This window comes from Anas acuta, chromosome 6 (genome assembly GCF_963932015.1).
Source record: "Anas acuta chromosome 6, bAnaAcu1.1, whole genome shotgun sequence".
Classification (NCBI taxonomy): Eukaryota; Metazoa; Chordata; class Aves; order Anseriformes; family Anatidae; genus Anas; species Anas acuta.
Window position 1 is genome coordinate 22,279,444 of NC_088984.1, and position 17,118 is coordinate 22,296,561.

Here is a 17,118-nt window from a genome sequence, read left to right on the forward strand (position 1 = left end):
GAGGGATGCAGAGAGGCCACGTTTTGCTGCTCCACAGGAACCTGACCTCATCAAAGCTGTGGGCTGAGGCCCTGCTTCTGGGCACATGTGGAGGCTGCCTCCAGAAACGAACTCCTGGCCAAGAACCATACCCCCAGGAGAGGCATTCTCTGCTAGGGCTACTGCAGAAACATGTCTGCTCAGCCAGTGCCAGCAGGGTCGCTCCTGCCTTGATTCATCCTGGTGAACTGCCTCACTTGAGGAAACAAATTTGTATAATGCAAAATTTAAAATATACACTATTGTTTTATACAAATGAATCTCCATATGGATTCCCAGAAACAACTACATATCCAGGGGCAGTAGTTGAAAGCTTTTTTGTAATTTCTCTTTTCACTGCTCTGGCAACTCTCTTTGCATGAACAAATATATATATATATATATATATATATATATATATATATATATATATATATATATAAAAAGATAAGCCTTTTCTCCCTTTTTTGTCTTCTGTTTGAATTTTTATTTTAAAACAAGTGGGATTGATGTTTCTAAACTTCTGTGTCTTCAACTAGTAGTTATCTCAGGTAAAGCTGTGTCTGATTACCTGAATTCAGCAGCATGACAACAACTTTTCCATCCCCACAGCCCGTTTTAATAAACATACCAATGTGAAGTTTAAAAACGAGTGAATTTCTACCTTATTGTTCACCTATACCACAAATACGATGTGCCAAAGCAACTTGCTAACTGGAGCAGCAATTTCAACTCTTGAACAGGCTAAGGAAAAATTAACTTCACACTTGACAAGCAGTTAAGTTTTTTTTTTTTTTTTTTTTTTATTTCTCCAAGTCTTTCATCCCTCTGTCTGTTCTAAGAGATACATTTAAAATGTCACTGAAATAAATGGACAAATCAGGCAGAAACCCTGTAGATGAATTTTGCCTGAGGTACTCAGCAGAGTCAACATATTCCTACTTGTAGAAGAACTATAAAAGGAAAAAAAAGAGCTTAAAATCAAGTCTTTTTCTAAAGAAAGAGAGTAATTCTTATATATTGCCAATAAGTTTGAGTTATTTGGAAGCTGAAATTGATACCCTTACATGTCATATTGATTTTTCCCCCCTACTTTCCTGAAATAAATAGGACCTGTGCTGTTGCACTGGTTATTCATCTGTCAATCTGTCTAGCAATTTTTAAACCTAATGACCAGTTTCAGTCACATCTGAGGGTGGTGGAGAAACCTCACACTGAACTGATGCTCCTAGTGGCAGTTGGCATTGGGGGATCCATGCTGGCAAACCCCACTGCACCTGGGGTTAGATAGCCAATTAACTCTGTGTACAACATCCACCATCTTTTTTAGGGTGTCAGGGATGATCAGGTTAGATGAAACAGCAGAAAAAGCCACCAATCCATAGGCATTAAACTGTGTTATTTCCTTGCCCGGGGAGTAACTTACTACTCCCAGCAATACTACAGGCTGTTTTTTTATTTTACCATAAACATTCAAGTTAAACATAGTGCAAATTTGTTAGGCGAATGACATTTGTGCTTCAAAACTGTGGGCTTTTTTTAACTTATGTCCTTCGGATACTTTGTGAATGCTTGAAGTGGGGTAAAAAACAGTGTTTGGGTATTTACCACTGTGCAGTCTACCATTTACCACCACAGCCGGACTCCAGGAACAACTCTAAATTTGCTTTGCAGAATTTGGTGGGCCTTGCCCAGACTCTTTTCAAGGTCCTAACATGGACTTTCCTACAAATGAGTTTGGCTTAGTTCTTTCCAGACAGTCCACCTACCTCTTCAAATGTGCCATGAGATACCTTAATGTTTCACAGTGTGCAGGCGGCAGCAGTTTCAGCGCCTCATGGAGAATTTCCAGCTGTTCATCCGGATCGGTGGTTTCTGAAACACAGATGTTCATGGTCACCACATGTACAGCCGGATGTCACGCATGGAAGGACAAGAACGGTGGCCTGCAGAGGAGAGCAGGACCTCACAGCTCTGTTGGATTACTTATTTACAGAACCTATTCAAACCTCTTTGTGGAGGATTTGCCTATCCAAAGGTGCTTAGAGCACGGTCAGGACGTGATTGGTTTTAGACAAAGAAAACTGCCTAAAAATTATACTCCAAAGGATTCCCTGCAGCCTACTAAAAAAAAATCCCCTAGCAGCCCCTGCTGACTGGACTAGTTTTGCACAAACAATCTACAGGTGCAGCCCTGGAACAGCAGAAGGTACTGGGAACTTTGCCATCAGTTTCCTTGATGGTGTCCACACTGTTTGAAAAGAGCTTTCTCCAGAGCAGCAGCAAGCCCAGCATCTGGCCCTTCTACCCACAGCCAACCCCAGACCTCTCCAGGTGGGCACAGTGTGCCTGTCAAGTCGCAGAGCTGCTCCAGGCAGCCAGGATGCTTGGCAGAGATGTTCCAGCTGGGCTTACATGTCTGCAGAGGCCAGCCCTGACAGTGGCCTTAGGATGGGCACTTACCAGCTTGTAAAAACACTCAAAGTGGACATCTCTAGAAACAAGTGGCTTATCTTATTTCTAAACATTTTCATAAATCACCTTTCTAGCAAGACAAAAGCAAAGACTTTAAGTGTCACTATCCAATACTAGGTATTCACATAACACAGACAAAACAACGCAATACGTAAATGTGAGGAAAAGGAAGTATTCCTGGTGACAAAGGGGAAGAAAAATGTTACCTACAATTGTGTGGTACTGTGTGATTGTGTTACAACGTGCAACACATATTTATTCCTTGATCCTTACTAAATAGAACATGCAGCAGAAGAGTTGCTGGGACAGAATATGTCAATAGGCAAGTCATGCACAAAAAGAAGAAAAGAATGAGAATGAAGAACAGGAGGAAGATGTGTTATACGTACTTGCAGACTCTATAAACTTTGGGTAGGCATCATACGTGATGAGTGGAATTGGCAAATCCCTGAAGTACAGTTTAAGTGCACCAGTGATAATATTGATATCTTCATACATATTCACAGAAATATCAGCTTTCTCCCCATCTGTGTGAAGAAGGCATTGACATTAAATCCTTGGAAATGCAAAGAGAGGTAAAATACCATTCAAAACAAAAATAATAACTTGCTTAAGCAAACATTATTAAACTGGACACGACTATACATTTTGGATTTATAAGCAAAACAGTGCATTACTGGGTTGTGAAGTTCATCATTTCACAGTGAAAACCTCAAGACTTTTACATAGATACTCATCCTTTCTTCATTTCAAATGACTACAGAAATTTTTTTATATTTTTTTTAGGAAAAAAAAACCTGCTTGCCTCTTCTAGCTCTATCTATGTTGTAGAAACGTGTGGAAGTTTAGCTATTTCTGTACACATTGCATTGCCAAACAACACGTTTGTCAGCACTGCATGACAAATTAGGGAAGGTCTGAGAAAAAAAAAAAAAAGGCAAAGGAAACCAATTTTGTCCACAGCCTCCCTGTCTTATAAGAAAAACATATGTTCACCATTTAGCTACAGCGTACTACCTACTCCTGACCGCAGTGGACATGGATCCAAACCTTGGCTTCTCCAGCACATCCCCACCCTGCTAAAGCTGCAGAGGAGGCAGATGTTGTGTGAATAGGTCCAGTTCTCTGCTGAAGCAGGAGAGAAAGTTTCCAGAATGGATTTTGGCCTTGATTTCTACTGGGATAGGGGAACTGCAGCTGGAAAGCCTTTAATTTTCCTACTGCCTTTTGCCAGAGAGAAGAGTCTGTTCTCACTGACTTCCTTTAGACTGTAATAATTCAAACTTTGCATGACTGTATTTATCTTATTATTTTGGAGCTTTCATCCAGAAAGATGAATTTAAATTGCACAGTCCTCTTAAGGCACTTCACTGCTTGCCCTATCCTTCCCCCACCCCCTTGAGCGTAGTTTTACTTGCAAACTAGGGCAGTAGTTCAGAAAGCTTTACCCTTTCCTATGTACATCATCACTGAAGCACAGACACTGATGGAAGAAGAAGAGCAGATTTTGGTAATAAAGGCCAAAGAAAAGTTGATGTGCTTTTCTGATGGGGGAGACTCCCCCACTCTTCTGCCAGAACAGCCCCTAGACTCCTTCAGACCGCCTGCGCAGTGGAGCATGAGACAGGCAGGGGCTGTGCAGAAAAACCGTGTCTATTCAACACAGCAGCATGAAGGTACAGCATGTGGGAAAGAACGTACCTCTGTCAAATGCCATTTTGACATCTTCAATAAGATCACTAAATCCTGAGACTCTGTACAGTCCTTCAGAATTAAGACCTGCAATGAATATTTTAACAAGATTAAAATCAGTATTAATTTTAGTTTCCTTCTACCCATTTTTTTTTTTTTTCCCCAGGTTCTTCATTTAAGGGAGAAAAAGCAGACCAGTTTTAAAAGCCTTATCAGGCTTTCCTTTCAGAATGAAATCTCACCCTGGCCTTTTAACCCTGACCCCTGCATTAGCTGCCTTGTTAAATCAGCACTAAATTACGTTTATGCTAATGATTTCAGAGCTGAAGAAACATATTAAGCCAATTACAACGGATTTAAAAATAACTGAGATTAGCATGTGAGATGTTCGGTCATCATTTCAAAATGAAAACAAATATTCTAACTCTAGAAAAGGATATTCTGTGTGCTAGGGGAACTAGCAAGAGGAAACATCAATACTAACTGGTTTTGCTTTAGCACATTCCCTCGATTTTTTAATAAAAATATTACTGGAAAAGATAGGTGCCAAGATGTGGCTATAAAGCAGTAATTGTTCATTAAGCAATTTCTAACAGAATCTATAAAAATTATAAATGGGTATGAACCATGAAATAATATGAAGTATAATATTAACAGTGCGGGGTAATTGGCAGTCATAAAATGTCTCGTGCAAACCTGTTTTGAGCAATCATACACTCAGCAGAAACCCAGATGACCCAGATCAATCTAAACGGATTATCAGTAAAGCAACGAGAGCCCATTAACTACGCCTTACCTCGGGATTCAATTTCCCTAATGCACATGTCTACTACCATCGGTCTCTTTGTGAAGTGTGCTTTTACTAGCGTGGTAAGGTCACAGCTGTACACTTTTTTGACATGCTTCAGGTCTGGCTTGCAGTCATTTGGGACCATCTTGGAACACTGCTTGTGCACATTTAAACCACAATCTGAGAGAAAAATGAAAGGACGATTAGGCTGGTGCTTGGTGAAGATGTATCCCGAGGTCACTGCTGCCGAGTGCGCGTGGATCCTGACCTCATCCTGCACCTACTACTTCTGCAGAGACCTCCTAATGACCGAACGCACGAGGCTGGGACAGACTTAAAGCAACATATTTTCTACCTAATACATTCCTTCCATGCCTCAAAGATCCAGCATGAACTGATTAACTTTCCCCAGGGTTTACTGAATCAAAGCGTAAGAGCCAGTTGTGTTCCCCGCCAGTATTTGTGTTGCCACCATTACCTAAACTTTCCTTCCATGTCATTGTGGATTTTCAGGTGCGACAGCCCAAGCACAGCATCGCTGGTGACAGGGCCCTTTTCCCCACAGGGGGAGCAGAGATGCAGCTGCAGAGTCCCCACACTGCCGGCGGCACTTCACGAGGACTGCTCCTCTGATACAGGCTCACAGGCTGTCTGTGAAGCTGGCAGTCACCAAAACAGTTCTATTTATTTTAAAAGTAGCTCTGGGAATGTTTGTGGGTTTTGTTTTTTTTAAGCATAAACAAACAACTCCACACCTTCATTGCAAACATGCTGAGAATGAAATTTTGCTTAAGTGAAACTTAATTGAAATCAGATAATCAGATTATGGAAAAACGTTTGGCCTCTCCAAAACCACACAAAACATATTAATCAGGGTTTGGGGACAAAAAAACAAAACATAGGAAAACAACACCATGCAGTGAAGATGGGTAGAGCAGTGCAGTACTTTTTAAGCTAAGCACATGCTGCTACCAGCAGCAGCCCTGGTGTGCCCAGCCAGCTCCTGCACTACCCACAGCCAAGGGCAGTGCCCCCATTTTCACCGCAGTTTCTCCTGTTTTGTAAGAAAGACTCACAGGTTTTTGTGAGAAAACAGCAGCCAGCAAGAAGCATGGCATGGCATGGTCAAGGCATTTGCCATGGTCTAACCTGTACCTGGTATTCACTGAGACTTCAGCCTCACATATCTCCGGTGCCATACACAGCCCCCTGCACTTCCACAGCAGCAGAATTAAGGGATGTAGGCGCTGGAAGGATCAATGGACGATCAATGACTTCCTCGATGGAAATCCTTAACTTCCCACTGCAGTACTGAACAGCTAGCTGCGTGCAGAGATTCCCTTTGGATTTTTGCCAATACCTGTCTTTTTCCTTAATGCTCCATAGATTATTTGACTTTGTTCTTTACAAAACAGTAAAGCCCAGAAGTTTAATTTCTACCACGTCAGCTGCAGCCTGCTGCTAACAGCACTGTGTTAACTCAACAGGCCTGTAAAGCCACCAGCACTGTCACTCGGGCTCCTCTGTAAAGCATCCCCTCTCCGCTTGCAGTTCAGGTTTGGCACATCACCTCAATCACCTCAACCAGCCCTGGGCTCCAGCTCCAGCCTGATTAAAGCTCCCCTCAGCTTTCTGTGCAGGAACGCCCCCTGCCCTGTGACGGCGATTAATGCCCAAGCTGGGGAGCTGCCAGCTCTGTATTTCACTCCTGTTTGTCAGTTTGTGTGGTGAACACACCTCAGGCAAAGTCATGGAGGTGAAACCTGCTCCTGCAAGCAAGCGACACTACTGAATAAACTCTGAGTGTGCCTGTCAGTGGAGGCAAGCGCACCTCTACCCACGTTTAAATACCACCAGCGCTCCTTGGCTGAACTCTGGAAAATCACGTCCCAAAATTCTTTGGAAACATCTGACTTGAATCCTCCAGCATCTCAGTGCCTCAGCTGTAAAAAACTGGGAAGGAGATGATGTTCTGGCTTTCTCTGGTGCTGCAAAACCCCTTAGAGGTTTGTGGGAACGCAGAGGAGAAATTATTCATCTTTGGAGTGCAGTTTCAATACTGTGCCCTCAGCAAGCCCAATGCTACACTTTTAACATCAAGGAGAAATAAAAATTACTAGGTAGGTGCTAGTAAGCAAGTACCATCCGTTCTGCTTTCAGAACAAGGATGAAGTGGTGGAGTGAAAATAGCATGTAGCCAAATAATTAGGGGCAATATCTCAATGCACACACGGAAGGGAAGCGAACTGATACCCCAGAGAAAACCTTAATTCTTGATTTCCTTTAATTTGAAACCCTAACTTTGCAGTAATAATAGTATTTATGAATACACATTAATTATTGTACATTGATTCCTAAAACTGCTGCAAGAAGTACCTACTAAAGCATGGATGAAAAGCTTAAAATACAAAAATATTTATCAGAAATGCTCTAACATGTCTATCAAAACTATTGTCTACAGGACTGGAATGGCTGCATCTTACAAGGACTCACTAGTAATTTTGTGAGTACAAATTAGCCACTTCAGATAGATGGCAATGTAGCTCAGAGTTACATCTCTGGGAATCCAGGGCTAATTAAGACTAAAATATATAAAAATAGAAAAAACATGCTTCCAAGTATCTTACACATGACTTAAAGCAATTACCACATTCACTGAGATCATCCTAATTATATTTATATACAAGAAAGTTTTATTTCATTAAAATAGCTAACTTAGAGAGATGTTTCCAATGTGAGAACCTTGCTTCAGAAAATAATTGTGTTATTGCTAATCCTACAGATTCAGATTGGCTTTGGATCTGACCTCATTAATGCCAGAATAATAATTACAAAAGAAAAAGTCAACTTTCCTCTGCTGTCTGTTGTTCTTCCTTTCCACTCGATTGGATTTTATGCACCATCCCACTGCTTAAGGGCTTACAAACACTCCTGAGAAACATTTAACACCTAGAAATATTTCAGATAGTTGATGCTTACAAAATACATGAGCACTATGTTTGGTATTATTGGGCTGCGTGATACCTTTCTAATAAACAAGGCTCTTCACCTCTTATGTAGGAGATCACCTTACTTTAGCGATTCAACATCAGTATACAGTTCTAGGAGATTTTGGTGAATTTGCAATAGAGAAATAATATTTGCTTTAATAAATAAGCTGAAATTCCCAAAGCTGTGTTTTCGATGAGGCGGGTCTCTCTCCTGTGCTAACAACAGTCATGTCTCAGTCACTAGTCCCTGACTGACCTAACAACCAGAGCCACATGCAGATGACGCATGATCACCTGTCTTGCTAATGCAAAGGTAAAAAGCACGCAGCCATGAGGTCAAGCCTCTGCTCCACAGAGCTGTGTGGAACCTTCTACTCTAATGACACCCAGCTTACTTGACAGGAATTACACTATAAATTGCACATTATTAAATAAAAATACCCTCTGTTCTCACTGCAGGTGCTTCATGAAAGCTTTGAAACCCACTGTCTGAGAATTGGCTAAGAAGGAACAGGAAAGCCTAGTCCCAAATCTTTGTGCTTCCACATAGTGAAGCCTTAGGACTGTTTGCTTCCTTCACACACGATCTTCATTGATTTGGCTGGGTTCACTGAGTAAGACCAAGAGACTGATTTCAAACCTAAGATCTACTTACTTTCAGTTATATCAAAATAAATCCAGAACAGCTAAGTTGGCATTAGCAATTTTACCCCTGATCTACTCTAATTTAATGAAGAGCCTTACCCATTTCTTACAGAAGTTCATCAGAACCTATCCACTGACTGGCTAAAGAGAAGTCCCCCTAAAGCACCGTATCTGCTGATAAATCCTGTAATAATACAAGGCAGATTTAAAGGATCTCTCATGACCTTTGGCAGGTCAATAGAAAAACTTCTGCTGACTTCAGTTAATCAGAATTCCACCTTTACAGAGGTGATTTCTCAGGACTAGAACTGTAAGTCATGCATACCATTCCTTTTTATAGTGCTATCAAACTGTGGCCACCTTTCAAATACACCAAGTATGGCTAAAAAAAATACAGCCATAAATTCAAAAGCATATAGGAAGTTTGGAAATTTAGCAAAAAAAAAGTCATTTTAGATGACAGCTTTAAAAGTCTGTGATAAGCTACCCTTACTTTAATAGCATATTGATCTAGAAGCTCAGGTGGGCTGTGACATTGCTCCTATGAGAGGTATTAAATTTAAAACCAGCGTGACAATACTTTCTTACGATGCCCAGAAAAAGGTTTTGCAATGTTTTAGAGACAGCTAATACTGATGTTCATCCACTGAGCTGAAAGACAAGTAAGGCACTCAACGCATGAGCAGAACCAAAAGATACATGTATTTTAATACTGCCCCATGAGCACACATTATAAATATTTGCAGAGTCTAAAATACACTTAGCTGTCACTTTTTGTTATCCTGCTGATTTGATTTTAGTCAGTTTTAGATCTCCTCTGGTTTACAATTTACTGGTTAACATGGCTGCTGACCATGCTTCGCTGGAACAATCCCATACATTATATACACATCACTCTAATTGTATTTGTGAATTATCCCAAAGAAAAATTGTGCATTTGGTCACTCCGATGAGCAGCTTTCAGAGCTAAAAGGTAGACGTATGTTATCTGCAAAAAGCATGAAGCATTCTTTAGAGATTTATGGCAAGTGTGGGAGAGGTGGGTAGCGCAGAGCCATCGACACTGGAGCAGCGCAATGCCCTGGGCAGGACCACCACAGCACCCGACAGACGGGACATTGCTGCTGCCTTCGGTAAGCCACCCGAGATGTGAAGATGATGGGTTCTACTCGAGCACACATTATTGGTGTCGTTACTTTTGCAAGGGTGAAAAGGTTAGAAAGGAGTTTGCTCTCATAAATCAGTCATGAGCTAGTAACTTCTCTTCAATAATTTAATGCTCTTCTCTGGAGCAGAGAATGCAATGTTTCCTATTCTCTCAGACGCAGTGCATGTCAACAGGCACACTACTGCAGCCACCCCAGTGGCACCACGAGCTGCGCCGTGTGCTTCCAAGCACGTGGCAGGGCTGTGCTGTGAAGGTCTGCCCTCTCCGGCAGGGCAGTGCCAAGCAGATGACAGGCAGCCACGCTGGGCTGCCACCCTGCCTCAGGCATGCCCTTTGTTAACCCGCAGCTCACATCTGGGAGCAGCCTTATCCCTGCCACAGTCCTGAGAACTTCATTATGCAATGTTATGGCAAAATTGCTTCTAAGCACATATATAGGCTCCCCTAAACCTGATAGCAGCCATACCACTATGTCATGCACTATTGGGTACACTGCTCTTTAGGAAAGAATTTCTACAGGGCAGCTAGTTACTTGGCAACAAAATTCCTAACACTACAGAAAAACCTGGGCTTATGAAATACAAAAAGAAAAGAAGCCTCCTGGAGCAAGCCAATTCCCCCTTATTCCAAATGAAAAGAACATATAGTTCTGTGCCTCCAGAAACTGGTTGAAAAACATAAGTGAAATGTTCTTTCAACAGAAGATATCTGGTGGAGGTGGTTTGATTGTATGGTAGTTTTGAACGATCACAGAGATAAGTTTGGTCACAAACTTCCCTGGCTCCCTGCCATGACACCTGCCTACCTCCTCAACAGCTCCCTTGATGGGCCGCTGGCTTGCTTGAGGCTTCCAGGTCTGTGTGGGCTTGGAGATGAAGACATTTTTAGGACTTACAGTTTCAGCTTCCCCATGGGAACAGCTTCCCCATGGGAACGGCTCTGAGGCAAGGCTCCACTGCCTGATTAGCATTTCAAAATTTTGGAGCTCATTCCTCACAGGAACACCACCAGATCCCGAGCTGGTGGAACAGCCTGTCAAGGCGGTGTGCATCTCCTCCAACAGCATCTCCACCTGCCTGAGGTGGGCAGAGGCTGTTCTAACAGTCCCCTTCCCACAGCCCCTGACCCTGAACCCTGCCTCTGTGGCTTTGCTCTTGTTCTGGTTTGTGGCTCTGTCCACGCTCTACACAGTCAAGGAAACCAGCAGAACCTGGCTACGCACTTCAGAAGAAGTTTGGATGTGTTTTTCATGAACAGGTGTGGGTCTGTTCTAAAAAACATCCTGATTAAATCACTTAAGAACAATAAGCAAAAAGGTATAAAGGAAGGAGGTGAGTATACAAAGCACTGAATAGTTCTGATGGGCTGAGGAGGGGCAGGAAACCTGTAGCCCTTGACAAGCTGACCACCCTGCTGCTCTGTGAGTCTGCTTGGGCCGTGTACCAACACAGCATGAATGCCCTGCTCTAGGCTCTGATAACACACCAGCCTCCATTAACGTTTCTGAATCTTTCATTTTTGTATCATTCATAAAATGAATTCCCTAGTGTTTTCTACAACTTTTCCTTGGATATTATTCTAGTCTCTTTCCTGAACACATTCTGGGGAATGGGATGAGCACTGTAAGCACAGGGAGCCTTGCATAGGAGGCTTACCTTCTTAAGAATGTAATTAAGAATACTTTATTTTTTTATTTTTTTAAGTTTATGCACTGGATTTGGAACTGAGCTTCATTAGCTTCTGCTGAGCTTCAATGTTTACACAAGCTGCTGGCATTATAATTTCAAACACTTCTTCAGTGATTTCTACTTATGGCAAAAGCCCAAAGGAAAGCATGCTGAAGATGGAGCACAACATCAGAAAAGGCAGATTCCTTGCATATAGATGAGCTTTCAGCTCAAAGAAACTTTAAGGGCCTGTGGCTAGGATGCAAAAATTGGAAGCATGACCCTCTGAGGCAGGAGGGCTGGTGATGCCTGTGATAAGGATTCACTCTTATACAAGCAAATCTTGCAAGCAAAGAGACATACTCTTCCTTCTCTGCCTGCCATAAAGCCTGGCCAAGCATGCGCTATGGACAGCCCACCTTCCGGAGGCTAGTTATATGGGACAATGCCCAACAAGGCACTGAACTCACTCAAGGCTGTATTTTGGCTGAGGGGACACATTCAGTCATGCTGGCCTGTGACAAAGCCCGAGTCAGGGCAGTTCAAGTTGCTAAGGCATCCTTGCTGGTTGCTATGGTGTGAGTATGGTTCTGAGCGTTTGCTTCTGGTTTATTATTTTGCAAAGAACTGACTTGTTTGTGTAACAAAAGCCAATCTACCAGCCATTACAAATAAGCTCCACTTCTTCCTCTAGCTTCCCCTCCTCTGTTCTGAAATGGATGACATTTATCTCTGTTGACCAGTCTTGGACTGTCCCACATGCCTATTCTTGCATATTTTTGTGCTTCTGCTGAGAAGAGGATTGAGGGACAGCTGAGTGTAGCCCAAACAGTAATCCATTATGTTTCTTCTCACTTCTGTACAGCTAACAGACTCCTCTTGAGATGTGCAACTGTCCGCTATAACAGCAAATACTTTAAAAAGTATAAAATCGCATATGATCAATGCAGTTTTGCTCATAGGTATTCCCGATAACATGATTACACAGACCACCAAACAGATCTTGTGGATTTCCCCGGGGTGACATTGAACCCCATTTGAACACAAGCGGGCTGCCTCCTGCTAAAAGCTATAATTTTTTTGAAGTACGTATCTTCTCTGGAAAGCAATGGCCTCATGTGGCTCCCTGTGCACTATGCCTCACTGTTTCCACATCAAAATGGCTCAGTTCAGCAGCAAAATGATTACTACTTTTTTTTTTTCCCCCAAACATGCAATCTCACTGCCGAAGCCACAGCCCTCAAGCCTGGGCTCTTGCACGCTGCTCTGGGTCTGATGGCAACCTAGGCCCCACCGCGCTGCGCACCTCTGCCCTTGTGCCGCCATCTCAGTGCCGCTCTGGCGGTCTGTGTGGCCTGGGCTGGTGGGCCCAGGCACGCACTGCTGCGTGTCAGGCACAGAAAGAAACACGGCAACCCAACCACCTGGGTGACACAAAACGGCACTAAAACAAACTCAAAAATCCAGCCAAACAAAATCCCATCAAATGAAATAGTAAAAACTTACTATCTAGGCTAAGCCATGCTGATTAATCAGCCCTCCTCTGCTGATCTGCAAAACAACAACAAAAAAACAGACCAAAATCTCCTCTGCCCAGCTGCTGAGCGTTATGAAACGTATGAGAATAATATCTGGGAAGCCCCTAATTTTCTGTCAGGTATCACTGAAGTTGACTGGCAGCTAGAACCTAGCCCTGCAGTGAGGGAACGACAAGCGAGAGGACAGCCCACTGGGTGGACAGGCTGCAGATCACGTCCTTGGGAGAGCTGGTCCCTCAATTCCAAAAAAGCCATGCAGGCCACACACAGCAAACCACATCTGCAGGCTGGGAAGTGCAGCCTTCATAAATCTGCTCTTCAGAGAACCATGCTTAATTAGTATTTTTTTTCATGGAGTTTGAAGGCCTCTCCACACCCTTAACCTCTCCACTTAACATGTGTGTTAAACGCTCTGTTGCATTTCCTCCACATAAAGCTCTCCTGTCTCAGAGTGTGCCTTCCCTCGTCACCACTCATCACAATGAGGACAGGATTTGGCCTCTGCTCAAAGGACACGGGTTTTCAGTGGCTGTAGGTCTGGCTGAGCAGTACCTGGGCCACCTCTCCCACCCGGCGCCTCAACCCCCGCAGACGCTTCAGCAAGCGAGCGTGGTCGTATGATGTGGGATTTTAAAATATGAATAAGATCATCGAAGATGCTGGAAGCTACCGACACCAATATGAAACCTTACACAAGATAGAAAGCCCTAATTATAGTTTCTGAAACTATGAAGTCATCTAATACACATATGTTCCTCTAGACTGTCAAGGAGGAAAAAAGAAGGCATGCAGTACTTATTACTATTCCCATAGGCAGGAAAGAAAACCAGTATTTTAGAAATATCTACATAAAACCAGAGAATAAGCTATAGTTATATTCTAAAAAAGCAGCACAAAATCATAAGCACTTCAGATTTAATTATAAAAGTAGTATTATTTGTTCATTCCACATTGCCACATAGCATTGTGAGCCTTCATACTGTTTGGTTTTATTGATCTTCTGGATGAATGTTAGTTATCAAAAATCTGAAAATATTTAGTACTTCTTCTAAACACCAAAACTGGGAACTCTACACCAGGTGAGAAAGGAAGATGGCACATTTATTAGCTCATGTGTCAACAAAAAATAAGTGCATTACTCAGAAACCAATTCAAGAAGAAAATCAAGCTTCCTCTTTCTCTTCTAACACTGTCCATATACCCTGTGCAACATCAAATGCAGTAACTACTGAGTCTTAACTCATCAGTGGAGGACATGGCTGCAACCCTAAATACTCAGTACAGGGAAAAATACTGAGGAAGAAAATGCCATTTTTACATAATCTTCTCTTAAAACAGAGCACTATTTAATACACAGTCCTGGACAGTGCAGAGTCTATTGATAATAGAATACTGCATTTCAAATAATTCTGGTGGCAGGATTTTAAAGTATTTCAATCACAATTGGCTATACATTAGTTTAAATTTTTATCACAGAACTGCAAAATAACATAAAGAGTTCTCTTATTTGCTTGAGACAAGATTTCAAAAAGCTTTAGACAGAGCAGATTTTCTTAAATTAGCTTGAAAATTCAGTTTCCAGGGCAACATATGCAGGTCTTTATACATCAACATTTCTTTGCACCGTTTATATAAATGTGGCTACTAGAATGTCATAGAATACATTTTAAATACAGTAAACTATTTTGATCACTTTGATCCTTTTTTGCCTTTGAAAAGAGAAGACTGTCGTTTCTTTTCAGAAGAATCACATCAATAAAACAGCCGAAGTGTTTTACTTTGGAGAGGCTTAATCATAGAAATGCCTGCAGTGACACCCATGCGTGTAACACATTTATATCAGCACCTGCATGTTTATGCAACATTTCTCTTTCTTACTATTATTTAAAGTTTGCAAACTTGGAACATGACTTAGGGTGTATGGCACACTGAGAGTTTGCTGGCTCAGAAAGAAAATTAACCCAAGTGTCTGTTTCCGAGCCACAACGTGAAACTTGCTGATTGCCCACCTTGCACATTGAGACCCTTGACCAGTCTCTCACACCGACCAATACATACAAGTGCTATACAGGAAATAAAGGTAATAACACATTTACCTATTTTTCCCTCCATTCTGAAAACAAACAAGCAAACAAAAGAATCAATGATTGATGTCATTTCCCCCCGTGAGCACTCAAGACGTGCTGTGCATCACCACAGTGATGTTATGAACATGGGGACACCAGCAGCAGAGGGAACACATCTCCTTCCTTGATTTCAACAAGGATAGATCAGACCCTTGCTGCATGGGTTTACAGTGGAGCAGGCAGCAAATTCAGTCATTAAAACATTGGCAGTGACTTAGAAAAAGAAGACAGAACAAGTGTTACCTGCACATTTTACTCCCTGAGCAATGAGGCCCCACATAAAGTTGGCACAGTATTCACACCAGTGCGGGCCCCTGAACGTATGCACCTGGAAGACAGTAGCAGAAAGGAAAATTATAGAAAATGACCCAACTGTTTCACAGACATCAATAGCAATGTGTCTAAACAACCAGAACTCCTTTTCTTAGAAGGCACTGCATGCACATTTGCTGGAATTTTACCACTGCAGGAGAGGTAAAACAAACAAACAAACAAAAAAATAAAAGCCACAAAAAGCAACACGAAGATTTAAATGCTGCGAAGCGTGCAGTCCTGTGGAAGAGCAAGTTGTCCATCCTGCATCATCTGGAGCAGCAGGACTGGGACTGGAGTCTGCTCCCACTCTGCATTGCTGTGGGACACGGGAGCAATTGTGGTTGCAGCCCCTCTCCCTGCTCCTGGCACCCCTCTCCCTGGACTGGATTCCAGCCCCAAGACAGCAATGGTTCAGGAGTTCACCTCTGTGAGGTATGTGTGAGGTGAGGTACGTCTCTCTGCTGGGCACTGCGTGACTGCCTCAGGCTGAGACTGTCCTGCCAGGCAAAAGCAACAGTGTTGCACAGAAGTCCTGGAAATGCAGCTGGGGGCTTTCCAGTTCAGAATGACTCTGAAAGGAAATTAATTCTCTCCAGCCTAATGCCACATATTGAAAATCTAAATGAATCTAGCAAATGGCAACAAGAATCCACGGACCCAGGAAGAAGTTCAAAGCTAGGGAAGAAAAAGCCAGTGCTGCTTTCAGTCCTGGCTCGCACATGAGCTACAAATCCTTCAGACACCATTAGCCACTTGGGATTTTATTCTGATAAAGCGCATGCTGTAGGAAACCACAGGGTGCTTTGTAGAGAAAAATCATTGCTTGCTTCAGCCACTGTACAAGACTTTGAATGTCTGTTTAGAATAGACTGGCAAAAAAATTGGTAACTGGTGATCATAAAGTAACGAAATTTGCAGTGAAATGTAATAAAAAAGCTTTAGGCTTAACTCAGCCAGTTCTTCACTCAGTGGTACCAGCACAGGCAGTACCCTCACATGCATGCAGCGTCTGATCACACCAGCGCAGAAGAGAAAAGAGAAGGGCTGCCTGAAACGTGTCTGTGTTTCTGGTTTTAACCACGGTGCTCTGATTATAACTAGCAGAGGAGGTCGGCATCCCCTCTGCCAGCTGTATGCCGCAGCTGGATCCCAGGTGACACCTCTAACAAGCAACAGTGCGGAGCAGCACCTAGCAATGCAGGCAGAGTTCCAGTTTGGGCTACAGGAAGGTCTGCAGCCTGCCCTGAAGCTCTGCAGCATTTGCTGCCCATGAAGCAGCCGCAGCAGGCAGATTGCTGCATTAGCCTGCAGAGCTGCTCTTGAATGCACCTAATCGTTCAGGTGGTGCCCGTGCTAAGCCAGGCTTACAGCTGCCTCTCGCCCTACTCCCTGACATCTCTGGAGGAAGCGGAGGGGTGCAAGGTGCAGCTTTCTCACAGCCTGGCACCATCCTTGAGCAGCTGCCACCCTCACTGCCTCCCACTCCTCTGAAGGTGCAATGTGCTCCCTTCTCCTCCCAGCTCCAGCTGACTTCTATGAAGCAGATGATAAGGCTGTCAGCAGCTGCAACCTCCATTTTCTTGCTTCTTCCTAGCACAAAGAGATTTTTCACACCTTCTTCTCCATTACCCACCTGCACTACCCACATCCTCTTGGCTTTCTTCCTCAGCCCTGTGCTTTTTTTTTTTTTCCCC

The 17,118-nt window shown here is 43.0% G+C and overlaps 1 protein-coding gene across 5 annotated transcripts in view; it reads right to left on the reverse strand.

Annotated features, from left to right (window-relative positions):
* Positions 1–17,118, reverse strand: part of CHN1 (chimerin 1) — a 95,896-nt gene that overhangs the window by 1,649 nt on the left and 77,129 nt on the right. For all 5 annotated transcript variants that reach the window (XM_068685728.1, XM_068685729.1, XM_068685727.1 and 2 more), the window contains 5 exons: positions 15,353–15,437; positions 4,982–5,155; positions 4,195–4,272; positions 2,883–3,020; positions 1,788–1,893 (listed from right to left, as the gene is read on the reverse strand). In XM_068685728.1, the coding sequence (XP_068541829.1) occupies positions 1,788–1,893; positions 2,883–3,020; positions 4,195–4,272; positions 4,982–5,155; positions 15,353–15,437 (581 nt within the window). The remainder of the gene's footprint in view (positions 1–1,787; positions 1,894–2,882; positions 3,021–4,194; positions 4,273–4,981; positions 5,156–15,352; positions 15,438–17,118) is intronic.